Source organism: Nelusetta ayraudi, unplaced genomic scaffold (genome assembly GCF_046127955.1).
Source record: "Nelusetta ayraudi isolate G7.1 ecotype Tasmania unplaced genomic scaffold, CSIRO-AGI_Nayr_v1 ptg000019l, whole genome shotgun sequence".
In the NCBI taxonomy this organism is placed as follows: Eukaryota; Metazoa; Chordata; class Actinopteri; order Tetraodontiformes; family Monacanthidae; genus Nelusetta; species Nelusetta ayraudi.
Genome location: NW_027466069.1, coordinates 5002134 through 5026508, shown reverse-complemented (window position 1 = coordinate 5026508; position 24375 = coordinate 5002134). Strand labels below are relative to the sequence as shown.

Genomic DNA, 24375 nt, shown 5'->3' with positions numbered 1-24375 from the left:
AGTCCTCTTTGGACTTAATGATATTAGGTATTACTCATCATGGTGCTTTGTGGATATTCCCGAGTGTGCCAACAATCGCGCTCAATGCTTTTCCCTTCCTCCAGCTGCAAAACTGCTTTGATGCCATTCAGACCTCACGTATACTTTGATCTGTGTTTACTTGCTATTATTCTGCCTCTTCCTGGCTCCAAATGGAACACCGAAGCCTGTGTTAGTCATTACATTCAGATCAGTTGGGAGGCCAGACGTTTTTCCAGCTAATCATTGACGAGACACACAAATGTATGTAGTAAAGGGTACCTTTAATCTAACTCAAAAGAACCCAAAAACCAATCAAGAACACAGCTACATTCAAACTGTAGTCGGCTGACAGGCTGAAAAGGTGTGCTTTTATTCTGAAGGTAATGTCGCCTTGACTTCCCACTATCATTTCTGTCTGACACGAAACCCCTCAGAGCTATCTGGAGTATCTCAGTCCTGCCTTCTTTCTCCTGTCTTTGCAGAGTCTCAGAATAGTAAATGGGGCTGCTCTCACCATCCAGGCGTCAACACCTTGGTCCCGAGCCATAGCTTGATGTAAGGCATCACTTTACATAATTAGCTATGATATAAACGGGAGGAGCCCCCTTCGAGAAAATATCCCTTAACAAGTCATGTCATGACAATGAGTCATACGCAACAATAACTCAAGGCACTGCCGGCATTTAAAAAGTAATAAAATGATCATTTTAAAAAGGTATGAGGAAAATAAATCTGCAGACAATGTTTCCCTGACTTTTACAACGTGCAAATAATACGCTTTAGTTTTATGTCAGTGACAGTGGGACTAACCTATTGAATACCTTTTTGCCTTTTTGTCCTGGTGAAAGCAAAACAAGAATTTCCACTGTTATCAAAAGAGGCCAACGGTGCTTGCGGCATGAAACGTCATAAATGTTGAAAATGGCCAAATATCAGCCACACTTTACAGGAAACATGTTGATAGAATTATTTGTGGAAAGGGAACTGAGTTGACAGTTGAGCCGAGGCCCCTCAGGATCACGTGGGAAACGATTCATCACACAACATGAAGCTGGTGTGGGCGTGGGTGTGGGCGTCCCCTGATTCTCTTGCTTGTGGAGGGGTTGGGATAAAGTGGAGGGATGGGAGGGAATGAAACTGAGATGCAGGAATTGAAAAGTCTGGGTTCTAGTGACGCATCAAGTTCAGATGCTTCCATTGTTCCTGCGAGACACTGACAGTAAACAATGACTTCCCTTCCCTCCGCGACACACACACACACACACACACACACACACCTAGTAAACCAAACACTATCAGCTCATTTAGTGAGTGTACAGCATGACGATAGCGCTGTCTCACCTATATTTTATCGCAGTGCAAACAACAGAATAAAATAGGCAAATATCAAGTTATAAATTTTATTAGGCTTGAGGTTCATGACTCAGCGTTCTTTCCTTTTTGCCCACTGAACTTTGGCAGTAGCTGTTTCGACCTGCTAATGCAGTCAGAGTCCTAATCCTCTGAGGGATCCTGCTCCATGCAGCATCGCGGTCCATTTACAAAGCACTGCTGCTGCAGAACAGACATGCAGCATTAATTTCTGTGTGTTTTGTGTACGTGTGCACGTACGTGCGCGCGCGTGTGCACTTTCCCCTCCAGCGGCAAGACTTGTTCGCACATGTACGTTTCACAGCCCCTGAAGCTCACGGTCAACGACACCATGCTGTTTGGATAATGCTACACATGGGGGTGCATTATCCAAAAAAAGTCTAGTCAGTGAGCTGTAAATCTGTTGTATACACACATGGCATACCGCCACATGGAGCTGCTTGGCATTGGCATGTGCAGGAGCAGCAGCAGCACATAGCTGGCCGGGCATGCATGTGGAGCATGCATGCATGTACGCATGCTCTGGGTTTACATTCATGTGATGAGCCTGTGAGGAATCCTTGATTGCTGTGATTTTTCTCGTGAAATGTAACACATCCATCTTGCCGTGTGCCGGAATTAAACATTTTTTTTCTTTTTAAGCAGTCCATGACCAATCTGTGCTGCCAAGTGTTGTATCAGAAACCCACAGAAGAAGTGGCACACAGGAAGTGGCTGTGAGCCTAACTGTTGCTAAGAGGAAGTGGCTGTGAGCCTAACTGTTGCTAAGGAGATTAGCGTTGATGCTGCACAAGCAGCAAGCTAAGCAGAAGTGGCTCAGCTGGCAGTGGAAACAATTTGATGGGTTAGCGGCATTAAGTCAAGTGAACTCTTTCCAAGTTAAATCTACAGGGTCTCACCTTCCCAAACTTTTATCAGAGGTTATTAATAAGGCATTTACACTCCGGTCCTGCCAGGTTATCCCAGTGAAGACATTGCCATAATAGTTTAAAAAGTTTAAAATAGTTAGCAGAATCACATGCTTTTGAGAAAACAGCATGTTTAGCCCTCCGTTTACAGTCTGCTACAACTTTGTTGGACATCTTTGGAAAGGAACAAAAACAAAGTAGGTCTTAGTGGGTGGAGTGAATGCCTTCATGTGACATCACAAGCGGACAGGTTCCAGAAATGTGTTTTGTGAGAGTGAGCAAGCGAGGCAAAAGACTGGACTTCTCCCTTTTCTTGATCCTGTTGGAAATTTTTGGACTATTTGCATGACAGATCACATGCAGCAAAAGTGACGCGTGTTAAGCGCACGGCCTGCAGCTGAGGTTAATGTTTGATGTTGTCTAACAGCCAAAACACAAACCCAACCAACGCAGACTCGTGTCAGCACTCCGCCTCCTTCTCGGCCTTGGACGGAATGACAGATGGAGTGACCTGGACGCTGATCCGTATCGTTCACTGTGTGAGCAACACAAAAGTCCTTTTCAGCGAGCAGGGAAACTTTGCAACAGTAAAAATGTGACCTTTCAGTTCTGGGGAAGGCAACAACGGATGGAGTAGGAGGCTGCGGATTAGACGCGCCGTAGGGTGAGTGTTTGGGTTATTTTCTTCATTACAACGCTCAAGGCCGTGATCAGATGGAAAACAGAGGGGAGAACACAAAGGATCCTGTGGGAAAAGTTTGAAATCTGAAAGCCTCTTCAAGCAGTCTTTTATGCTCTTTATTCCCTTGTAACTTTGGCCCATAATAGCACCCTAGTCGTAATTGCCCACTAAAAAATTTTTTGGGCTGCCAATGATTTGGCAACATGCGGGAATGCAACTGTCAGTGGTGGAAAAGCATTCCGTGGATCTGAATTTGCCAGAACTATCCTGCTTTTCTTCCTGGGCCCTCTAAGTTCTTGTAAACAGCAAAAGGGGATGTTTATGCTGAAATGCTAAAGAAAAAAAACAGAACAAAAAACAGAACTCAATTTCCTCCCATTTGTTCCAAGCCCGAATGAAATCACAACATGGAAATTGAGGCAAGGAGGCAGGGGCTTGATGGGAAGCCAATAGAGGTGAGCAATAACAAACACAGACAGGGTGATGTGGGTTGGGAGTGGTTGTGAACAGGATCCAAGTGCGGTGCCCTGAAGCCCATCACCTGTGTGTGATTAATACTGGCAGGACATAAATAAGAGCTCCTTCACTAAAAATATAGCTGAGGGACTTCCCATTGAGTCAGACATGCGGAAGACCCTTTGTGCGCTGGGATGCCCTCTGCCTTCCTGAGCAGCAGTGACACCTCCGGTCCCGCGTCTGCAACGCCTTCCTGTCTCCTGTTATTCATCATCTTGTATATTCATAGCTGATCACACAGGGAACATTATGTTTTTGCATCCAGAAGCGTGGTCAAAGGGCAGTCAGTTTTCCCCTCTGGGACATTTAGAAAAATAAATCCTTAAGCTAATACAGGGCAAAGTTCTCGGTATCCTCCCAGAGTTCCATGAACTTGAGTCCTTACCAGCTTCCTGTAAAATGCTCTATCTTTCCCTCTTTTCAAACAAATATGACAAGTTAAGTGAAACAGGAGCAGGCGTTTAGTTCGAGGCAGGGCCGCGCATGTTCACCGGAAAGTGTTTTATTTACGTTCGGGCGAATGCAATCATGTCTGCTCACTGTCTTGAGGTAAAAACGGGGGGTGTATCCAGGGTCCTGAGGCTCATCTGGTTAAGACGTTTGTTTCGCAACTGTGGAACGCCGTCAAGGCCGACGAGGCTGACGAGGCCAACACCCACTGCAAGTTTTCCACTGTTAAATATCACAGGCTGCCTCTGGTCCTGGCAAGTTGAGACCGTGGTGGTTCCATCTTGCGGAGCTCTCCTCAGACAATCGACTTATTGTGTCAAGCGTTGGCAGGTACTGCGTAAATGTTCTCATCCCCGTTTTTTTGCCAGAGCGTGACCACCGATGTAATAGGGCATGTGGGCCTATAACTGTTCAAAAGGATTCCAGGCCAGAGATGCGAATGCATCCGCCGTCAGAAGCGTTCTGATTTGGTGGAGGGACCTCACAAAAAAAGGGACTTTTATGAGTATTTTAACAGCTCAGTGGGGTCTGACTACAGCGGCGTGCGAGCAGCTTCGCCTGAAATGAGCCCGAAGCCTTTCCAGACTGCTTGTTTCCAAAATGTGTTTACAGATTTTTACAGTTCAGCAATATAAAGACACCCTATTCACACGCGGAACGGATGCCCCCCCGCCCCCCCGGCCTCCAGTTCTCGAAACAAGGGACTTTCACCGGGAAGAGCAAACAGCTCAAAGGACCTCTGTCACCGGCTGTAAACCGAGAGACGCTTATTCAGAAACAACCGAGAAAGGTCATTGTCAGTGACTCATCGAGGCGATGTCAGAGTTTTGTGATGGCAGCCTGTGGGAGGACGGCTGCAGCGGTCCGGGCTGGAACAGCCATTTCTCACACCGGCTGACAAAAACGAAGCCGGTTCCCCGCTGAAAAAGTCACACAAATCCTCACTGGGGCGGGCGCTCATGTTTCTGCTTTCCGTTCCCTTTCTAGGTCACCCCCCTCCGGAGTCTTCGGTCCGCCGGGCAGGCCCGTGGCTGTCCATCCCTCTCTTGCCGTCTTCCTTTGAGTTTTGGCCTGCGATGGAGCGCAGCTGGATTCCCAAATCTCTCCTCCCTTTTGTGATTCCTCACCCTTGCCTCGCTCCCCGCCCCTGCACGCTCCTTCCACGGCGGTTCCAGCTGCCTTCCACCCCCGGTAACACTCCCTCCGCACTGTGCAAACACCACAACTCACGCACGTACACACACATGCACACACACACCTAAACACACCCGCACGCACGCGTCTGCTACGTGCTGCACGCACAAGCCTTCACAGGTACACCGCTAACGGACGTGCATGCATGCGCGCATGCTTTCGCGGCAATAATTGCGCACGCAAGCTAATCCGGACGCTCGCACAAAGAGAAATCTGAAGTCACGTTTGTGGTATGTTCTGCGGTTTAAAGTGGCAGCAGGGAATGTTTTGTTAATTGCAAGAGCATCTGCGGAGGAATCTGTTAGGGCAGGTTGAGTCGGAGGAGGACCGGGCAGCCTCACTCTGTCTGCTGCTGGTGGTGCTGCGAAGAGGGTGACCAAAACCTCCTGTTTTCCCAGGACAGGTCTTTCATGTCCTGACCTGTTATTATTGTCACAATATAATGAAAAAATAAATCTCTTTCCAGATACTTAAATTATATTGAAATCTTTAAGTAAACCTCAAGAATCAATTGATAGTCTCGTTGCCGGGTGAATTGTCCTGGTTTCTGTGCGATAATCCAAATATGGTCCCTCTTGGTGAGACGAAATCACACAGTCTTCAGTCTGTTTGGGCACCCAAGAGGACATAATGTGAATGTTTGTTTGCAGTGCATCCGTGTGAAGGTGCACAGAGTTCCTGCTTCGGTTCAGCTTGGGTGAAACTGCAGTGAAAACTTTTACTCAAATGCCTGACCAGGTGTTGTGAACATCCCACCGTACTTTTAATGACAGACAGATGATAACCTCTCCGTCCGTTTCCTGTTAAACGCCGTCACCTGTCATCCACATCCGCCGGCCTCTCACATAACTCCGGGCCCCTCACCTGACACTCTCTTTAGCCTAGCGAAGCCACTTCCTGCTCTTTCTCACAGCGGTGCACGCCTCCCCCTCCGCAAAGAGCTCTCCCAACCTCTGCCCCGCAGGTCATTTAGTCTGGTCAGTTTCATCTGGGCTCGCCTCCAGTCAAGAGTCAAGGTGGCAGAGGAGGAGAGCGGGAGAAAACCTGGTGGTGTTGTGTCAGCGACATGCTACATGGGGGAGGGTGGAGGAGGGGGGAGATGTGTGTTGTGTTTGAACTTGTCTGGTGTGAGCTCCGGCTGTCTGCCTGTCTGTTTTTCAATGAGTAATCCATTGTAAGACTGAACACACACACACACACACACACGCATATGCACAGAGGCAGATTGTGTGACATATCTCAAGAACAAGAGGGAAGAGGGAGTGTCAGCCTGGGGGATATCAACAGCACATGAAAGACAAGGTCGCTCTTTATCCTGGTCGTGGAAAATGTGCCAAAACTGTTGCGGTTGAAACTGCGCCAATGTCGACGGCGAGGCAGCGGTGTGGGCCTAAAAATTCTCAGAAATCTGACTGTCATCCTGATCTGGATTCTGGAACATACAAACCGCTGTCGGCTTCCGCGGCGTTAGCATTAGGCTAACTGGGACAAAAATAGAATTATCTAAACTTTAACATGAGAGAAATTCAACAAAATGAACAAATTTCCATTAGCACCGATCATCGTTTTTGTTAAATGTTTATTATAAAATGTTGGCGTGGCAACGAGCCAGACAATGATAATGAATGAGTGAATTGTTGTTTAATAGCTAAACCACAGCGCCATCGCATCACCGCTTGAGCATTTAGTTGACATGTGTTACAATTTTTCACTTGTTCATCAGCTCTAACATAATTCTTCTCTTTTGGTATCCTAAAAATAGAAAATGTATTTGACATACTGTTTTATCAAAGGCTTTCAAGATCCTGCCTTCAATTTATCTTTAGAGGTTAATGGGTTAAAAATAAGGAACACATTTGTGGAGCCATTCTATTTAATTCTGCCTTCTGATCTTTCAGACTTTTCTTTTTGCAACTGAAAGCTGACATTTGGAAGACAGCATCGCCCATAGTTATTTCTGTGGTAAACTGGATGAGTGAAACACTTGAAATATTTTCATGCTGCTGCAGTTGCGTGCCGCGACTGATGTCCGGAACAAAAGATTCATCGGAACAATGCGAGGAGGTTATGCCCGGATACATACTCCACTTGGATGAATAGGTCTAATAAAGACGAGATTTTAATCCTAGAGTCACATTGTTGCCAAACCAGGTTCAAGTTGGGTCCTGTCTTGCAAAGTTCTTAGTCAATAAATTACATCTCGAGTTAGGATTGACTCTATATATATATATATGTATATATATATATATATATATATATATATATATATATATATATATATATACATATATATATATATATATATATATACATATACATATATATATATATATATATATATGTGTTTGTGTGTGTGTGTGTGTGTGTGTAAATATATGTATATATATATATGTATATATATATATATGTATATATATATATATATATATATATATATATATATATATATATATACATATATATATATATATATATATATATATACATACATACATACATATATATATATATATATATGTACATATATATATATATATATATATATATATATATATATATATATAACCCTCATGTTCACTGACAGAGCAAACAAATGTCTTTGGTCTTCACCATTTGTTATCTTAAAAACTTTGCTGCAGATGCAGCGGATTGCAGCAGATGCTTCCTCCTTTCGTTCCAATCACAATTAAGCTGTTCTGCATTGCTTAGACTGTCTGAAAAAAGATTAGATTGGAACTGCACAAGATGGATGTGGGGTATTGAAAAACAGATATGCAAAATTTTAGAGGTTGAATCTCAAAACTCCAGCAGCAATGCATGTTTTGAAGAATTATGTATCTTTTTTAGAAAAAAAAAAAAAAAAAGAAAACCTTTAAATGAAAAAAAAATAGTTTCAGTTATAGTATTTTGCGGTTTAATGCATTATTCATGCATTTTATTTATTTGTTTTTATACCTGGTTCTTCTGCTTACAGTTATGCACTTAACTGTTTAGTTAACTGTTAACTAAAAAATAAGCACATAGTTGAAATTTCAAGCAAAGACACAGCAGAGTGCCATCAGTATCATCTGTCCTACTTGTATGTTTCAACAACCGGGCTTTTCATATTTCATCAGCCTCCAGGCTTTTGTTTTCCCTGATTACAAGTCTAGACAAGCCATGGAAGTCTCCAAAAAAAGGCATCTCACATAGGCTGTGTTTCATAGTTCCTCTCCTATGATGCCTATCTGTGTATCATCAGTGGGAGTATGGGTTTCACTTGTGGTGTTTAATGTAGGAATCACTATTATTGACATCTGCAATAGACGGCATCAGTGTTTGATGATGTTTGTGTATCATTAGTGCATAAGCTGCAGCTCGGCTATTTTTGAAAATCTTGTTTATGAGACAGCTCCAAGGACTGTATAAACAGGATGCCTTTAAGAGACAAATACTGCTCTTGTAGGTTTTGGAGATTCCTCCACGTCAAAGCTGGGGCCATTGGCTTGACAAAGCACCCACGCTGTGCTCACAGACTCCCAGCTCGGACCTGGTGGATGTTTAATCCAACCTTTCTTGCACTTGTCTTCCCTTGAGTGGCCTTGAGCTCTTGTCATCATACGAAACTATGGGGAGGAGAATGGAGCCAAGAACGTTCTGTAAACTAAAGCTGATGGTGCTGATTGCAAGGGGAGAGGAGAGGCATACTGACTTTTCAGTTTTGTGGCATTTACTTAAACTTATATAGACTGAAGATATATGATGATATTAATATTGAATGGATCCTCACTGTAGTTAGTATTTTTTTTACTCCATAGTTTTGTAGTATGCAATAATATTTATAATGACTTTCCACATATTTGGTTATATATCTAATAATACTAAATAATGAGCCACACTATATTACTTTTACAAACTGGTTCGTCTCAAAGTTTACCACACTCAATTTATTGTTTATTGCGCATTCACCCCATCAAACAACACCACAGCGATCACCAAAAATGAAATGGAAGCATCACTTGGTTATAATCACAGTTGTGCAGCCAGGGCTGGAACTTCAGGGGGGGGAAATTACACTCCCATCTCGCGGCTGGTACTGGAACTGCAACCTATGTATTTCAAAGTTTGCATTTGAAATTGTAAACTTATCACCGCACTGCCACCATGTGGCCAGAGGCAGACATAATAATAACTAAATAGATGACGTTTTATTTGTTTACTTGTATATTCGATGTGTTTAAATAGCTTTTTTTTTCCCCCAGGACAAGATATTGAACATCGGTGTAGGCGATATCGGCTGCTCGAGTTGAGTGGACGTGGAAGTTACGTCACGAAAAAGCCTCAAACGAATGTGAGGCTTTCGCATGATGTCAAAAATGCGGGTATTATTAGTATACTCTAAATTGGCACGTAAATGGTCCGATGAAGTGATCAGTCCTTGACATATTTTTTAAAAATAATGTAAGAGTCGGCCTTGTTACACTTTTAGTTTTGCGATATCTACGAACTGTTAAAAGTTTTAACTGTCGCGCTTTTTACTTTGCAAAGTTTGAGACAAACACGTGAACGCAACACGGGTCCACTGCTAGCACTTGTGACATCTGCTTTCATGGAGGAAAAACAAAGCAACACGGACACCAGTTTTACTCCAGGTACCGCAGTAAACTAGTTTACTAACCCATGTATTACTCCGACAGAGCTGCTATGACACTGTCTTGTCGTCGGTTGGCTAAGTTAGCTAATTAGCTCCCGGAGATAGCGCGACCACTGCCTTCAAGTCGCCGATGGCAGCTCGCGAAAAAGTTGTGTTTTGTAAACACTTTCTTTTTTAAGCGGCATGTGATTGAATAAACGCCTTGACTGATTAAAAAAAAAGTGTATATATATAAAACGTGGGTCACACTCGGCAGTGTGTTGAATTGAAGCCGATTCACTCGAGACACGACGAGAAAGCACGACGTTAACGTTCAATTCAAACCAGATGCCGCCAGCTGGTTGCAGAACGAGGGGGACACGTCAAATACAAGGCGAGGAAAAACTTGTGTCTTCCAATCATTAATCGATAATAATAAGTGTCTCTTGAAGGCAGGAGTACACAACTGTCTCAGTAACACCAAAACATGAAGACTGAAGAATTCTTTATGCTCGAAGTAGCAGATTTAAAGCAGCTCGAGCGTTTTAATGGGGAAACTCTGGCAGTCGAAAGTCATTAGTAATAATTCTGAATGTACCTATTGTTGACTGACTGGCTGTCTGCCAGCTTGTAATACTCCATTGCAATTTGCTCTAAGCATTTAAACAAAAGTCTACTACTACAACTACGTACTTAACTAATATGGACTGATAACTGCCAGTCCTCTTACATAAGGAGTCGCTGTTATCAGCTCGTGATGTCACCTGGTAAGTAAGGTGTGTATAATAATTGTGCATAGTACTGAGTAACCCCTCATCCCTACCCCCACAGTTTGTGTGAGTTTTGTTTTGTTTTGTTTTTACTCCTGCTGAATGTTTCTAACACTTCCTGTTTGTTTTTTCCTTCCACGTGCCTGAATCAAACTACTGTTTTGCAGTTAATCATTAAGTTTTGTCCACATGCACCTCGGCAGACCCGGGTGGGAAGGAAACAGGAGAGGATGCACCATGTGACCAGATCATCAGCCGGCAGCTGACAGAACAGGGTCGCTTCGCCTATGCGGCACTCTGCGGAGTGTCCCTGGGTCAGCTGTTCACCGGGCCTGAGAACAGGTAAGATGCTCCGGTGATGACTGGGTGAGATGTTTGCATATGAGCTCGATTGATATTGATGTGTTTGGTGCCTCTCAGTGCGTTCAGGGATCAGTACCTGCAGGATCTGGTCCGATGGCTGGACCTGGACGACTCAGTGATGCCCGTGATGGGGGCCTTCCTGTCAGGCCTGGGCTTCGAAGGCTCCGACACCTTCCTCTCCATCCTGCAGGCTGAACAGCTGCTGGCTACCGGGGCCACCCCCATCATCAAGGTTTCTGTCTCAGGATTGAAATAAGCTTCACAAGAAATAAAAAAAAAAATAAAAAAAATAATCACATCTTTGTTTACAACTATGACTCACTTGCTATAACTGCTCTTTTACTTTGTATTTTGCAGGATCTGGTGTCTTTTTCCGTCAAAGACGGTAAAGATTTCTGATTTTCCAACGCAATCTTCTTCTTTTTCTTCCTTGCATTCATTATTAATAGTTGTATTCTCAAATACAACCTTCCGCCACCAGGCCATTATGACGCCAGATCGAGGGTCCTCATCCGTCACGTGGGCTGCCTGTTGCGAGTCTGTCTGCAGCTGCTGGAGGAGTTTGAGGAAACGCTTGTGGAGAAGCTGCAGGGAGGCGGCGAGGAGAGCGAGTGAGTTACGGGTTGGATGAGAAACGTCGCGTCAATGTAATTTTTCATTTTAGGCCACCTGTCTAATTCAGCTCTGTGTAACCTTCAGGCAATTTTAGTAGGCTCAGTGTCTCGTTTTTTTTTTTTTTTACACGTATCAGCTGACTCATTTGACCTTTTTATGTTCAAAACTGAGTGAGGTAACACTGATGAACTCTGTGGCCCTCCAGAGAAGAGTCGTCTCGCCGTCGGAGGAAGGAAAGAGGGCGGAAGTTGCGTCGCTACCTGCTCATTGGACTGGCGACAGTCGGCGGTGGAACAGTGATTGGTGATCATTCCCCTGACTTTAAAAGAGACTTTAGGCCGACATTTCGATCATGTGCTATCAGACTTTGCTGCATGCTTTAATCAGCCTGTAATTAATCACCACAGAGTGTCTGGTGCACAACTGTTCAGTCCCATTTTAGGCGTTGTGCTGTTGTTCTCTTCACTCGGCAGCTGCTTATCTGCTCTCACGCCGCTCTGCTCGTCTCTGCCAGGTGTGACAGGTGGACTGGCGGCACCCCTGGTGGCAGCAGGGGCGGGCGCTGTGCTGGGCGCTGGTGGGGCTGCTGCTCTGGGCTCAGCTACCGGCATCGCCATCATGGCGTCCCTGTTTGGAGCAGCAGGAGCTGGATTAACTGGTAAAAAAAATAATTGAATAATAATAAAAAAAAGTGGCTGTATGACACAAATCTGACTGGACTTCAAGTGTTTTTGTGGCGAAACTGCTTGCTGACTGTGTTGGCTTTCAACCTTGCAGGATATAAGATGAAAAAGTGTGTCGGCGCCATTGAGGAATTTGAGTTTTTGCCTCTGAGCACCGGGAAGCATCTGCACCTGACCGTCGCTGTGACTGGTTGGCTCTGCAATGGCAAATACAGTAAGTGCATGTCAGACATACCATAATATTAACCTGCACTGAGTAGTAGCAGTGTACTATGTTAAAAAGATGATTGTAAGAATATTAGTAATTATAAAAAAATTAACAGTTTTATCATTATTATTATTTTTTTTTAATATTTAGCGGGGGTTTTTTTCTGTGACATTTTAGAGAAAGTCTGTTTGGTCTCATCTTTCACATGTTACTATAACAACAGGCACCATATATAATGCATTGTTAAAGTCTCTTTCTAAAAACGGAAAAGAGATAACATGTAATAAAAGTGTTAAGTTTATATCAACATGTCGAACTCACAGGGAAAAAAATAGATTAAATGAACGTATATCCAGCCTTATCTATTCTTCACCGTCTGTATTTTAATTTAACAGGAGCTTTTTGTCAGTTTAGGTGTGAGGACGCGAGGTTCCATCTGTGGCGAGTGATAATTTATTTGCGGCTTGTTGCTGCGGGAAACACTCCCTCGTTCAATTTGATTAAAGAAAACATGGCATTTACTACTCTGAGAGCATGCCGGCCAAGTGCCGCAGGATTATGCAAAGAAGCGGCGACAGCGATTTCCATAAAACCTTGCCGCTCTCCTTAGCCACGCAGGCCTTCCACCCGCCTTGCACAAAAGCTTAAAAGAAAACACTTCACCTGCCGGGGCCTCTCGAGTGCAGCCTGCTAGTTTTCCCTGTCGGTGAAATCTGCTGCATTCCAGGTTCCTTCCAGGCCCCGTGGGGCAGCCTGGGCGAGTGCGGGGAGCAGTACTGCCTGGTGTGGGAGTCCCGCTTCCTCCGGGATCTGGGCTCTGCGCTGGCCTCCCTGCTGGACGGGCTGGTCAGTATCGTCGCGCAGGAAGCCCTCAAGTACACCGTGCTCTCCGGTCAGTGGGGGGTCTGCGCCGTATGTGCTGAACGTAGCGTTTCTCCGGGTGCCACGCTGACGTTGTTGACCCTGTCCAGGCATCGTGGCGGCCCTGACGTGGCCGGCGTCTCTGCTGGCAGCGGCCAGCGTCATCGACCACCCCTGGTGTGTGTGTCTGAACCGCTCGGCTGAGGTGGGGAAACACCTGGCGCAGGTTTTGAGAAGCAGGCAGCAGGTGCGTCCTTGTAACCTTCCTAACAGCTGTTTTTTTTGTTTTGTTTCTTTCTAGAAACTTTTATCATTGTGGTTTTTGTTTCCTAATATGTTTGTTTTTCTTCTCGTATTTGAAGGGGAAACGACCAGTCAGCCTTATTGGTTTCAGTCTCGGTGCCAGAGTTATCTACTACTGTCTGCAGGAGCTCGCAAATGAACAGGGTAACCAAACATCCCATCAGCAAATATTTAGAGATGGTGTGATATAGCAGTAAACGTTGATAAAACAGATTAGCAATTTCAGCAGCCCAAGAAAACTTAAATTTGATGTCATTGATGTCAAATCTATGTATTTCTTATAATCCTGAGAGGATTTTTCATTGATTTGCTCTGTTCTTGCTTTGTGCTCTCTGAAACCAGCCTGTCTCTCTTAAGTGGTGCAAATTTAGGGAACTGCAAGATTTAAACAAAAACTATTTTCACATTTATAACACCTAATAAAGAAATAAACCTTATTTAAGTTTTGTTTTTAACAGCAGCCTTTTTGTAATCAATTGATTGTGTTTAATCTGCAGCCTGCTTTATCATATTACACTGGAGACATCCCTTAGCCTGCATTACGAGTTGGCTGGCCACCTTTTTTTTTGCAAAAGATACTAATTGTTAATTGTTCTGATGATGATCCTAAACAACGACACTTTGTCACTAGAATGGACTCAGTCTAACCCAGAATTCTATGTTTGTACTGTTTTCATGTCTGCCAAACGAGTCAAATCCTGCATGGTTGTGTTCTCTCAGGCAGTGAAGGTGTAGTGGAGGATGTCATCCTCTTGGGGGCTCCTGTGGACGGATCTGAAAAGGCCTGGGAGCGAATGACCCGGGTAGTGGCTGGGAAGATAGTCAACGGATACTGCAGGTCACCCGGGGCTCCCGCTTTGGCTTTGCTTAGGCTTAATATCAATAATTGTCGTAAACACTGCCTGATCGATTGTCTCTTGTGAACCCCTCCACCAATCAGGGGGGACTGGCTCCTGGGATTCTTGTACCGAAGTTCAGCCGCCCAGCTGTCTGTTGCCGGGTTACAGCCAGTCAATGTTCAGGATCGACGAATCGTCAACGTGGATCTGTCCTCCGTGGTGAGTCAGAGAGCGGCAGGGCCTGCTGAAGGTTCCTGGAGTGTGACTGAGTCAGACCGGCTGAAGGCTTTTTTGCCCACAAACATGAAAAGGCCACTTTGTGGTTAAATTAATTCTGACGCTCCAGATGGAACATAATGGTGTTCGTAATTGGGAATTGGTTAATTAATGTCAGTGATTTATTTTGTGAATCTATCTGCCAAAGCAAATTTTGTTTAAAAATAATTAAACAAAATGAATACATTTTTGTTTTCCTGCCAAGTTAGGCTGGTAGTTACAGCTCAAGGTTTTCTATTAATGTGTGACCATTATCTCTTTTTGTTCTTAAGGAGTCTTGTTGCTTATACAATGTCTAGGCTGTCTGAAAACACGGTGCCGTGCAGCTTGCAAAGGTTGTTGAGCGAGATTGGGGCTTGACATCACAGTAACGCAGCTGCCTTGCAAGGTTGCATTGAGCGAGTGTTAAACACCTCATCATTTTTACCTACACAGATAAATGAATCAGGATAATTTATGAAGTGAAGCTGGTGGACTTGACGAAAACTCCTTGATTCTGCTCCTACTTTGTCATGAATCATTTTTTTGCAATTTGATGAGGTTCTTTTTTAAGTATTGTGATCTGAATTACACACACATGTATATTGTAAAAAATGCAGCACACAAATCCAAATCCAAATCGTCACTAATACTCTTTATCGTATTCACTTCAGTCAGCCAGCCAGTCAAGTTTTTACATAGAAAATATCCAGTGTGTCTAATATCCAAGTTCAGAATCACTTTTCTTTCAAAATGCCTCCGCAAGCCAAAGCAAAGCAGAAAAATCCAAAGGAAATGTTTTCCTCCGTTGTTCAATAGACAGAGTTGTGCTGCTTTAAACATGAAAAAAAAAAAAATGAGTGGCCCCCTGCTGGTGTGTTTCAGTTCACAGCGAAGGCTTTGTGCTACCCTGTAAAGCCGCACCAATCCTCAGAATCTTCACACTCGTCCTCGGCTGCGGTCGCTGCTTGTTTTGTTCTATTTGAGTTTCCCAGTTTCACTTGAGTGAGCGTGTAAAAAAAAAAAAAGAAAAAGAAAGAAAAAAGAACAGAACACTGGGGACTGACTGAACGTGTCTGGGACACGGCACACAGTCACCAGTTGGTAGAAATTAATATGGGGGGGGGGGGGGGGGGGGGGGGGGAGAGACAGTTTTTACAACACGTTTATTACAATTTCTAATCTATTGTACAAAGATGTGTGGAATCTTCTGTAGTGTGAGATGGTGAAACCTGTGTGATGTGTGTCGTGCAGGTGAACGGTCATTTGGACTACATGAGGCAGATGGAGACCATCCTGGTGGCGGTAGGAGTTCCCACCAAAGATCACCAGGGGGCTTCCTCTGCTCTTCCTCAGCCTGCGACCCCTGCGAAGGGGGCGGCAGATCCCCGTGACCGACCGCCCAGCAAGGATCCGGAGAGGGAGGAGACGCAAAATCAGCTGGAGGGGGGGGTGGTGGCGGGGGAGGGCCTTGCAGGCGACGGGTGGGACATCCCCGACATCTCAGACCTGCTCGACTCTTTGGACGAGGGCGATGCTGCCGGCCAGGCTGCGTCCGGGACCAGTGCGCAGGAAAACACAGCGGATGGGAGCGAAGCGACCGCTTTGGACGCCGCTTGTTCAGAGAATTCAGAGAATTCAGAGGACGACGACCCTGAGAGCGGACACATATCTTGGAGCTGGGAGGACACAAACTGGACTTTGGAGCGAACGAACAAGAAGAAAAAGGAGAAGAAGAAGCAACAGAAGCATTCCAACTTGTAAAGAGGATGATGCCGAAGGACCGACTGTCAGCACAGATGATAAACCTCACATTTTCTGAATATGTTGGATTCATCTCACATATTTATCTGGCGTAGAGCCCGCAGAAGCTATTACATAAGGGAAGGTCCAGGAAAAAAAAATCACTGGAAAAGGTGATAGATAGAAGCAGACAAATGTCTTTTTTTCTGTGTTAGTATTTCCAGGTTTGCCAAATCTAGTCAGGAACAAAGTAGGAAAAAAAAGTGTGAATATTGTGAAAATACCATCCCCAAAAAAAAAAAAAAAAAAAAGCCGCTACTACAGCATCCACTCTTGTAATCTTCTGCATCGGCCAGCCTCGCAGCTTTCCGTTCTGGTTTTGTTGCGAGCGGAAGAAATCTGATTAGCTGTGGAATCCCAAGACTCAATGACAGTGTTTTCTATCTGGAATTTGAGAGAGCGGTGTGTGTGTGGCGACAGATCGGTCACTGAAATACCCGAGCTGTGTTCAACGACCAAGCGTTGCTCTCAGAAGTATTAATTTAAGTTTTGTCTTTTGTAGCTTTTAAGAACTTGTCTTGTAATTTATATTTTTAACACAACTGTGAGAACACATAGCGACTGAATGATCCAGCTAATGTGTCTGTTCCTCATTGGGCTCAGTTGCTATGGATATTGTCACGCGATGTGATTTTTCAGTGAAGGCCTCGTCTTTTCTTTTTTTTTTTTTCCATGATTGCACCTGTGCCAACGTGAAGAGCTTCCATTTAGAGACTTTTAAAACGCTCACCGACGATGTTTAATGGCCTCTCTGAGACCTGATGTTGTTGTTGTTGATGTTGTTGTTGTTTTGCAGCCGAGCAGATAAAACCGCGTACATGTTGCCAACGATGACGTCCGTCTTTAATGCACCCAAACCTTCAGTCCAGGTGGTCCACCTGGTTGGGCAGCAGCAGGGGCAACTCCACACCGGCCTGCTCGGCCTCCAGCAGGTTGACGGCGTCGGTGGCGGTGGCCGGCTGCTGGGCGGGGTCCGAGGCCAGCGGCGACGGGGGGCTGCTGGCAAGGTTGGGCTCCCCGGAGTTGCGAAGGGACAACGAGAGCGCCCCCGAGGGCCTGCGGATGAGGCGGGGCGAGGAGGAGCAGCAGGGCAGCAGCTTCCCCAGCGCTCGCTTGAAGTCCCTCATGAAGAGCGGGTAGATGATGGGGTTCATGGTGCTGTTGCAGTAGCCCAGCCAGGTGATGGCGTCGAAGAGGGCCAGGGGGACACACTCGCACACCGCCTGGGAGGGGACAGTCAGAGGGACACGTGCAAAAAGACGCGTTAAAGCAAACCGGTGTTCATAAGACTTATCTGAGGCTGCGTTCAGACTGCAGGCGAATCTGATTCAAATCAGATTCCTTCTCAAATCCGATTTTTAGGGCTGATTGTCCACACTGTTTTTTGCAAGTGTCCAAATGGGATGTGGCTCTGTTCACACCGGTCCACATTATTGACCGATGTGACAGGTTGCTGTAGCAACGACAACGGAGCGGAGGCGTCGTCCAGCGTAGCGTGCAGTGTGTGGCATCATATCATTGCGACAGCTGCACCTGTTGCGATACATGCACTGGAGCTTGGCTTGAATGGAGCTGCAGTATCTCCCCACACACTGATGAGCCAATGAGTTTCCTCTTCTGTCCAGGGACTGCTGCTTTCTACTGCTTCTGTCTTTTCCATTATGTTCCAGCTCCGCACCTGGAATGGCGCCCTCTGGTTTGGCGCATTGGCTCTTAGCGTCGCGTAGAGTGACGTCACGGACAGTCAAAACCCATCGGTGTGTTTTGGAGCTGTTCTGATCTGTCTAGATGCGATCTGAAAAACTACCTCCCGAAGGTGGTTTCCCGAAAAATCGTATTTCAGGGGATTTGTGACTGTTCAACTTCAGACTAAAAAAGAGCCTGAATTTGAGATCTGATTTGAATCAGATTCGCCTGCAGTCTGAACGCAGCCTTGGCACTGCAATATTTGAATGCTATTGATTGAAACATTGCTGTGCTCCAATAATGAAGTATTTATTTCATAGATGGTATTAAATGTGTATTTTATTAAATATTGGCCGTTAAAAGTAGTTGTATCAAAAAAGTGTATGGTGAATAATTGACTATTGTAATAGTAAAGGTTTATTGCGAGTCCCACCGGTTTAATTCATACTGAAAAGTGCACATTTTTGCACTAAGTGCACAAAGTTATGTCCCAGCCGCCCAGTTATTTCACCTAGTCGACTGTGAATCCAATTTGAAACTCCCAATTAACGCCACAGAAAGATAACAAAACTAAAAATGCTCACTGGTATACAAACGATTAAATGCATCTAAGCCATTTACTTTGGTCTCATTTTAATAATTGACTCCTGCGCCTTTCTCGTCAAGAATTAATCTTGCGCAAAAGAAGATGAAGAGAATCAACAGCAGAGTTTTCACAGGGTTTTTCTTTTTTTTCCTGTGGAAAAATCATCGGACAAAGCATGTCTTTCTCAGCAGTAACCATGTCATGAATAAGGCTGTGTCCATCTGGGCGAACAAGGAAAAAAAAAAATAGACAATTTTTCATGCGAAATTGTCAGCCGGTTGGTGGCGGCACCTCTGCTGCACAGACCCAGGGCGGTGTGAACCGGCGAGGAGGAGACAGCTGTTGAAGGAGAGCTCGCAATGTTATCGAGATTGGATTAGTTAGGCGGGGAGGAGGGGGAGGAGGGGGAGGAGGAGGAGGGGGCGGGGGTGCGTTTCACACACCACATTGAGTGTGAAAAGGAAGGAGAGCGCAGCCTCGCCGCCGTGCCTCTGCGATTGGCGGCGTGCAGGGGGACAAAGCGAGAGGGCACAGATGGGGAAGGCAAAATGACTGGACGGCTGAGAGCTCGACACGAGTGTCATCACCCATCCATCCGGACCGAGCTGCCCCCTCGACCCCCACCCACCCACCCACCACCACCAGCACCCATCCCCTGCCCCCACATTCATCTCCTCCTGCAGCAGGCGCCCCCCCCTTGATCCTCGCTTGTTCACCTAATAAAAAGCATCCCAAATTGAATAAATCAATTGGGAGAGCAGGAGGGGGAGTGGAGGAGGGCGTAGTAACCAAGCTATTAACGGTGACTTTTGCTCCGTTGTTCGCTCTGATTCACAGTGATTCAGACGACACGCAGATCAAGTCTACTTCCTGGCTGCGTGGCGCGGCAAGCGCCGTGACGCCACAGTCGGTCAACACAAAATTAGAGTCGTATCCAAGCCTTGTTTTGCTGTTGTTTTTTTCTGTCTGTCGGTGTCTGTCTGTCTGTCTGTCTGTCTTGTCCTGTCTGTGGTTTGCATATATTTCACACTCCCCCCAGCGCCAATCACACCTTTTCATTTGTGGTGCAAAAAAAAGAAATAAATAATCACACGTATGCATTTGCAGAGCAATTTTCAACAGGAAGAAAATCACTGCTGTTGTTTTTTTTTTTTTCCATTTTGAAAAATGACACATGTTGAGAAGAATGCTATCTCCTGCGGAAGCGGACTGCATTCATTTGGAAAAAAAGCTCTATTTTCCGGGTAATTATTTTTTTCCCCCCTGTTTTTCTTGGTAGTTCTTCAGACCTGTTTTTCTTTTTTTTTCCCGAATTATCGTGATTCTTTGATATCCCGTGAGAAAAATGTCTGTGGTGACTCTTGCTACTGCCCCGCACATGCTCCCATCTTCAATTTTCTACTGTACCGAGTCAACACAGGTAACAACAAGGGGCCGCAAAGTCCTCAGGTGCCCCCGTAAAGTCGACAAACTAATGGTCATACCATCTGTCATACCATCAACTATCTCTCGGTGTCTTACACCCTGGAAAGAAAACTCTGGAAAAACAGAAACAATTCCCCCGAAAGTGAATGCAGTACGTTTGCAATATGTTTTCTTTCTTTCTTTCTCTGTGTCGATCTTGAAACCTGTCTGTCTGGATGGCACAGTCGTCCCCCACCACCACCTCCCCACCAACCCATGTCCTTACCTGAGCCATGTTGGTGATGAAGAAGGGCAACCAGGCGCTGAAGAAGAGCCCCAGCAGGACCCCCAGAGTCAGACTGGCCTTTAGTGCCCTCCGCCCGTGCCTGTGAGCCAGGCGCCGCTCGCTGTTCACCGACGGCTGGTGAGGCAGAGCACCGCAGTCAGTCCCAGACTAGCACACACACACACACACACACACAGACTTTTGGGGCCGCTGGGGTTTCGCGTTAGAAATTTCATTAAGCATTTAAAAAGAAAATCCATATTCTTTATGTTATGTATGCTCGTTTTTTCTCTCATATCCCAACGCCATAGGTGTCTCAGTCAAACCGCGCTCTCTCTGCGCTCAAACATCAAACGGACTTTGAAGAAACTTTAAAACCGCAAAAATTAATAATATATCAAGATCTGAATTCCCTTGTGGCGCCCGGCAGATCTATTCTGTGAGGGCGGAGCTTGAACCGGAGGGCGTGAGCCAGACAGATTGGTTCAAGGTAATAGTCATTTTTAAAAAGCAGCGCAAACTAATTGGCACTATTTAAACTGCAACACAGTGATTATTTCCCCTGTCTGAGTCTGCTGAGATATAGCCTTAACAATTCAAGTGGAAATACATTTTTAATGTCTTGAATTTCATTGGGAAGAACCAAACTATTGTTTGGTTGGTGATGATTCATCCTATGCGTATAAGATGAATCATCACCAACCAAACAATGGTCTTGCTCTTTAAATGTATATTGTGTTTTTTCTTAATTAAAATATGCATGATTTATGTCGTAGAGTAGAAGAAAAGTTCATACTGATGTGTAGACAAAAGGTTTGAACGCCTGATGAGTGAAAGAATTGTATATTTTTTCAGATACCTAACGTGAAAAACAAAGTTTAAAGCGTCTCTTTGATCAAAACGATGTTTTGTTTTGTTTTACTTTCCTCTGCATAGTGTCAAACTCCAGGCTAATGCGACAAGACTGTGATCCGCTGTGATCTTTTGTTCCTGAGGGCAACATACTGTCTGCGACATCCTGGAGACGTTCTCCCCTGAAAGATATTCAAGGCCAAACGCTGCTGGAGAGGAAAACACTTCAAGAGCTTTCACTTCACACTCTGTTATTTTGCCCGAACAATTGAGAGGACACCTCTCAGGCCCACCTAGCCGTACACAACGTCAATAAACACCCAGACACATCAGACTGCGCAGACACAGGGACCCAAACTTAAAGGACCCCATATTGTCTAAAATTTAGTTCATCCTACTTTTTTTTTGTCAATGATGTGTCACTGTCCAGCTTACTAGAGAAGAAAATTATTAATTTTGCTGGTCTCACAGTAGGATGTGCCCTAAAACGCCCAGGTCTGGAATCAACCATTTGTGACATCACAAACAGACCATTACTTCGCCGTAGTTATTGACCTAAGCCGGGTGTTGACTCCGCCCTTTGAAACTGCCTTGTTTTTGTTCCCTTCCAATCATGTGGAAGGTCCAACACCTTGTGTCGGTTTTAGCGGGACGCTAAGACAAAGCATTTTAACTGGAGGCTATAAACAGAGAGCTAAACATGCAGTTTTCTGGTCGAGTATAGATTTTGCCACTACACTGTTATAATATTAACTACCCGTGTAAAAATGTTCAATTAATTGTGACGAATTAAATTTAATCGATTGATGGATAATTAATCTAGTGATAATTACTCCCATTTTGGTCCAACCTTTAATAACAAACTTTAAAATCACATCCATCTCAAGCACTGTGCGACACACACGCCTTCCTCACCGGCACATGGTGCGACGTGGGCTGCTCCTGATGGCTGCAGTCGTCTCCGTCCTGCTGACCCGCGCCGGCGGCGACTCCCGGCGAGGGCGGCCGGGACGGCTCCCCGAGGGAGGCGTGCGGGTGCGGCGGGTGGCTGAGCGCCGCCACCCTCTTGGCCTGCCGCCGTGCTGCCAGCAGGATGCGGCAGTAGGTGAAGCAAATGGCGCTGGAGGGCAGGAAGAAGGTGAGGACGGACGCCACCAGGGCAAAGGGCAGCGTGACATGCAGGCGGCACTGGAAGGAGCGGCCCCCAGAGGGCGACAGCTGGAAGTAGGACTCGGGGTACGAGCTGACGTTACCACCGCTGCCGCCGACCCCGGGGGAGGTCCCGCTCCAGTGGCCCAGGCTGTGCCACTTCATCTCGATGGGCAGGAAGGAAGCCATCGCCGCCAGGCCCCAGGCGGCCCCCACCAGGAGCAGGGCCCTCGGGGGGGTCATCCTCTGCTTGTAGCGCAGCGGCGAGATGATGAAGAGGTAGCGGTCCAGGCTGATGATGCACAGGTTGAGGATGGAGGCGCTGCAGCACATGACGTCAAAGCACAGCCAGACGGGGCAGAAGGCGGGCGACAGCACCCAGGAGCCGCACAGCACGTTGAGCATGGCCGGCGGCATGACCACCAGCGCCACCATCAGGTCGGACAGGAAGAGGGACACCAGGAAGCAGTTGGAGGTGCAGCGCAGCGAGCGGTGCGCGAACACCAGGGCGATGAGCAGCGCGTTGCCGCACACGGTCATGAGGATGATGACGGCCAGCATGAAGGCCAGCAGCCAGGGGCCGCTGCCCGTGATGTTCCAGTTCCAGGAGCCAGGGGCCGCGGAGCCGCTGCTGTTGCCGGAGCTGCTGAGGTAGGAGGCGGCCATGGTAGCGCTCACCTGTGAGCGTCCCCCAGAAGTGGAGCGGTTGTCCCAGGTGGCCAGCGGCTGTCACTTCAGAGGCAGGGCAGAAGGAGCAGGAGCCTGCAGGGGACCTCTGGAGCCTCCTGCTGGTTGGAAATCCCCCCATGAGTTCATAGTTCCAGCCAGCAGGGCGGTCGAGGAAGATCTCAGCCTCCACTCATGTCTCCATCCAGGGCCAACACGCTGCTGCCTCGGGCAGCTTGGTACCCAGAATGTGAGACGGGATGGCAGACTTCGAGATTCCAAGCAGCATGCGTGAAAAATGAGGAGGAGGAGGAGGAGGAGGGCGGCACGAGGACAGGAGGGAGGAGCACGACTCGGCACGCACCAGAACGGAGAGGTGAGAAGAGTCGGCGAGGACCGAGGAGGAGCTTCTCACAACTCCGCGCGCTCAGAAGTGGAAATGTGCAGCTTCGGCGAAGTCTTCCGCCGAGCTCGAGCCGCGCAGCTCCGCGCCGCGCTCTCTCGCGCGCCTCCTCTTCTTTTCTAATTCCGAGAAGAGCAGCGGAGGCTCCTCGCTGAGCGCCTCGCGCGAGTCTCACAAGTGTTCTGACAGGTATCACGGTTCCGCCTCCTTACGCCCCCCGCTCTCATTAATCCCCGTGTCCGCCACTCCAGCGCGCCTCCCCGCCGAAGCGCGAGGCGCTTACTCCAGAGAGGGAGCGTCGTGTCAGAGCGTCAGGCCGATTAATGCATAAGCATGCACGGCCGCGGCCAGGACGTGATAATTGCACACTGTAGGACGTGGGATGTGGGAGGTCCGCTTCCATGTGTTGTCAGGCTGCTGGTTTTGTTCCTGTTGTTTTTACTTATATCCACACACACACACACACACACACACACACACACACACACACACACACACACACACACATATATCTATATCTATATATATATATGTATATATATATATATATAAAACCAACAACCTGACCTTCATAACATCAAATATCATCTAACTTTTAAGATTCGATTTAATGTAATTTAGGGCGAGGATTAAATAATAAGGTGGCTTCACCTCCTCAAACTTTTTTTAATTGTTAAATATTTTTCACTCCCTAATCAGATTTGAAGCGATTATTGATTCTCCAATCCGCATTTAATCCCTTCCACAGAGAGCAAAACGTGCGTGCTATACAGCTGTTTTTTTGAAGTCCATATCAGGCTGCATTTTCTACCCCATAATACCAGTTGCGCTTTGATTATGCAAATTTAATCTCCATGCAAATTATGATTATTTTTTTCCCACAGTTTTA

At 46.1% G+C, this 24375-nt stretch overlaps 2 protein-coding genes and 1 long non-coding RNA gene across 5 annotated transcripts in view; 2 read left to right on the top strand and 1 right to left on the bottom strand.

Moving 5' to 3' along the window:
- Positions 1-17282, top strand: part of LOC142888346 (uncharacterized) — a 60632-nt gene extending 43350 nt beyond the window's left edge. Inside the window, exon 2 of the long non-coding RNA XR_012926682.1 lies at positions 16855-17282. This is a non-coding gene — a long non-coding RNA (uncharacterized LOC142888346). The remainder of the gene's footprint in view (positions 1-16854) is intronic.
- Positions 301-17282, top strand: tmco4 (transmembrane and coiled-coil domains 4). 3 transcript variants are annotated; one of them, XM_076026566.1, is made up of 16 exons: positions 305-401; positions 504-576; positions 4936-5139; positions 10728-10866; positions 10945-11119; positions 11245-11272; positions 11369-11498; positions 11708-11805; positions 12017-12160; positions 12280-12399; positions 13121-13285; positions 13365-13501; positions 13617-13701; positions 14278-14395; positions 14498-14615; positions 15906-17282. In XM_076026566.1, exons 3-16 carry the CDS (start codon positions 5025-5027, stop codon positions 16413-16415), a joined length of 2082 nt encoding a protein of 693 aa, XP_075882681.1. In that variant the 5' UTR covers positions 305-401; positions 504-576; positions 4936-5024; the 3' UTR covers positions 16416-17282. The 3 variants fall into 3 exon arrangements, with proteins under 3 accessions (XP_075882683.1, XP_075882681.1, XP_075882682.1); XM_076026568.1 differs by lacking the exon at positions 14278-14395 and having other exon boundaries at positions 301-401; positions 15906-16045; XM_076026567.1 differs by lacking the exons at positions 305-401; positions 504-576; positions 4936-5139 and adding an exon at positions 9670-9773.
- On the bottom strand, positions 17248-23759 carry htr6 (5-hydroxytryptamine (serotonin) receptor 6). The gene is made up of 3 exons (XM_076026571.1): positions 22184-23759; positions 20417-20551; positions 17248-17677 (listed from the first exon to the last, which is right to left on the bottom strand). Exons 1-3 carry the CDS (start codon positions 23081-23083, stop codon positions 17315-17317), a joined length of 1398 nt encoding a protein of 465 aa, XP_075882686.1. The 5' UTR covers positions 23084-23759; the 3' UTR covers positions 17248-17314.
- Between the last annotated feature and the right edge of the window lie 616 nt (positions 23760-24375).

What these genes read in the sequence shown, in the direction of transcription:
- htr6 (XM_076026571.1), bottom strand. Translation starts at nt 23,083, where the DNA reads ATGGCCGCCTCCTACCTCAGCAGCTCCGGCAACAGCAGCGGCTCCGCG. An exon ending in CCACGTCGCACCATGTGCCG is followed by an intron (nt 20,552 to 22,183) that starts GTGAGGAAGGCG and finishes CTGCCTCACCAG; the next exon opens with CCGTCGGTGAACAGCGAGCG. An exon ending in TCATCACCAACATGGCTCAG is followed by an intron (nt 17,678 to 20,416) that starts GTAAGGACATGG and finishes GTCCCCTCCCAG; the next exon opens with GCGGTGTGCGAGTGTGTCCC.
- tmco4 (XM_076026566.1), top strand. Translation starts at nt 5,025, where the DNA reads ATGGAGCGCAGCTGGATTCCCAAATCTCTCCTCCCTTTTGTGATTCCT. An exon ending in GTCTTTTTCCGTCAAAGACG is followed by an intron (nt 11,273 to 11,368) that starts GTAAAGATTTCT and finishes TTCCGCCACCAG; the next exon opens with GCCATTATGACGCCAGATCG. An exon ending in CAAGTACACCGTGCTCTCCG is followed by an intron (nt 13,286 to 13,364) that starts GTCAGTGGGGGG and finishes GACCCTGTCCAG; the next exon opens with GCATCGTGGCGGCCCTGACG.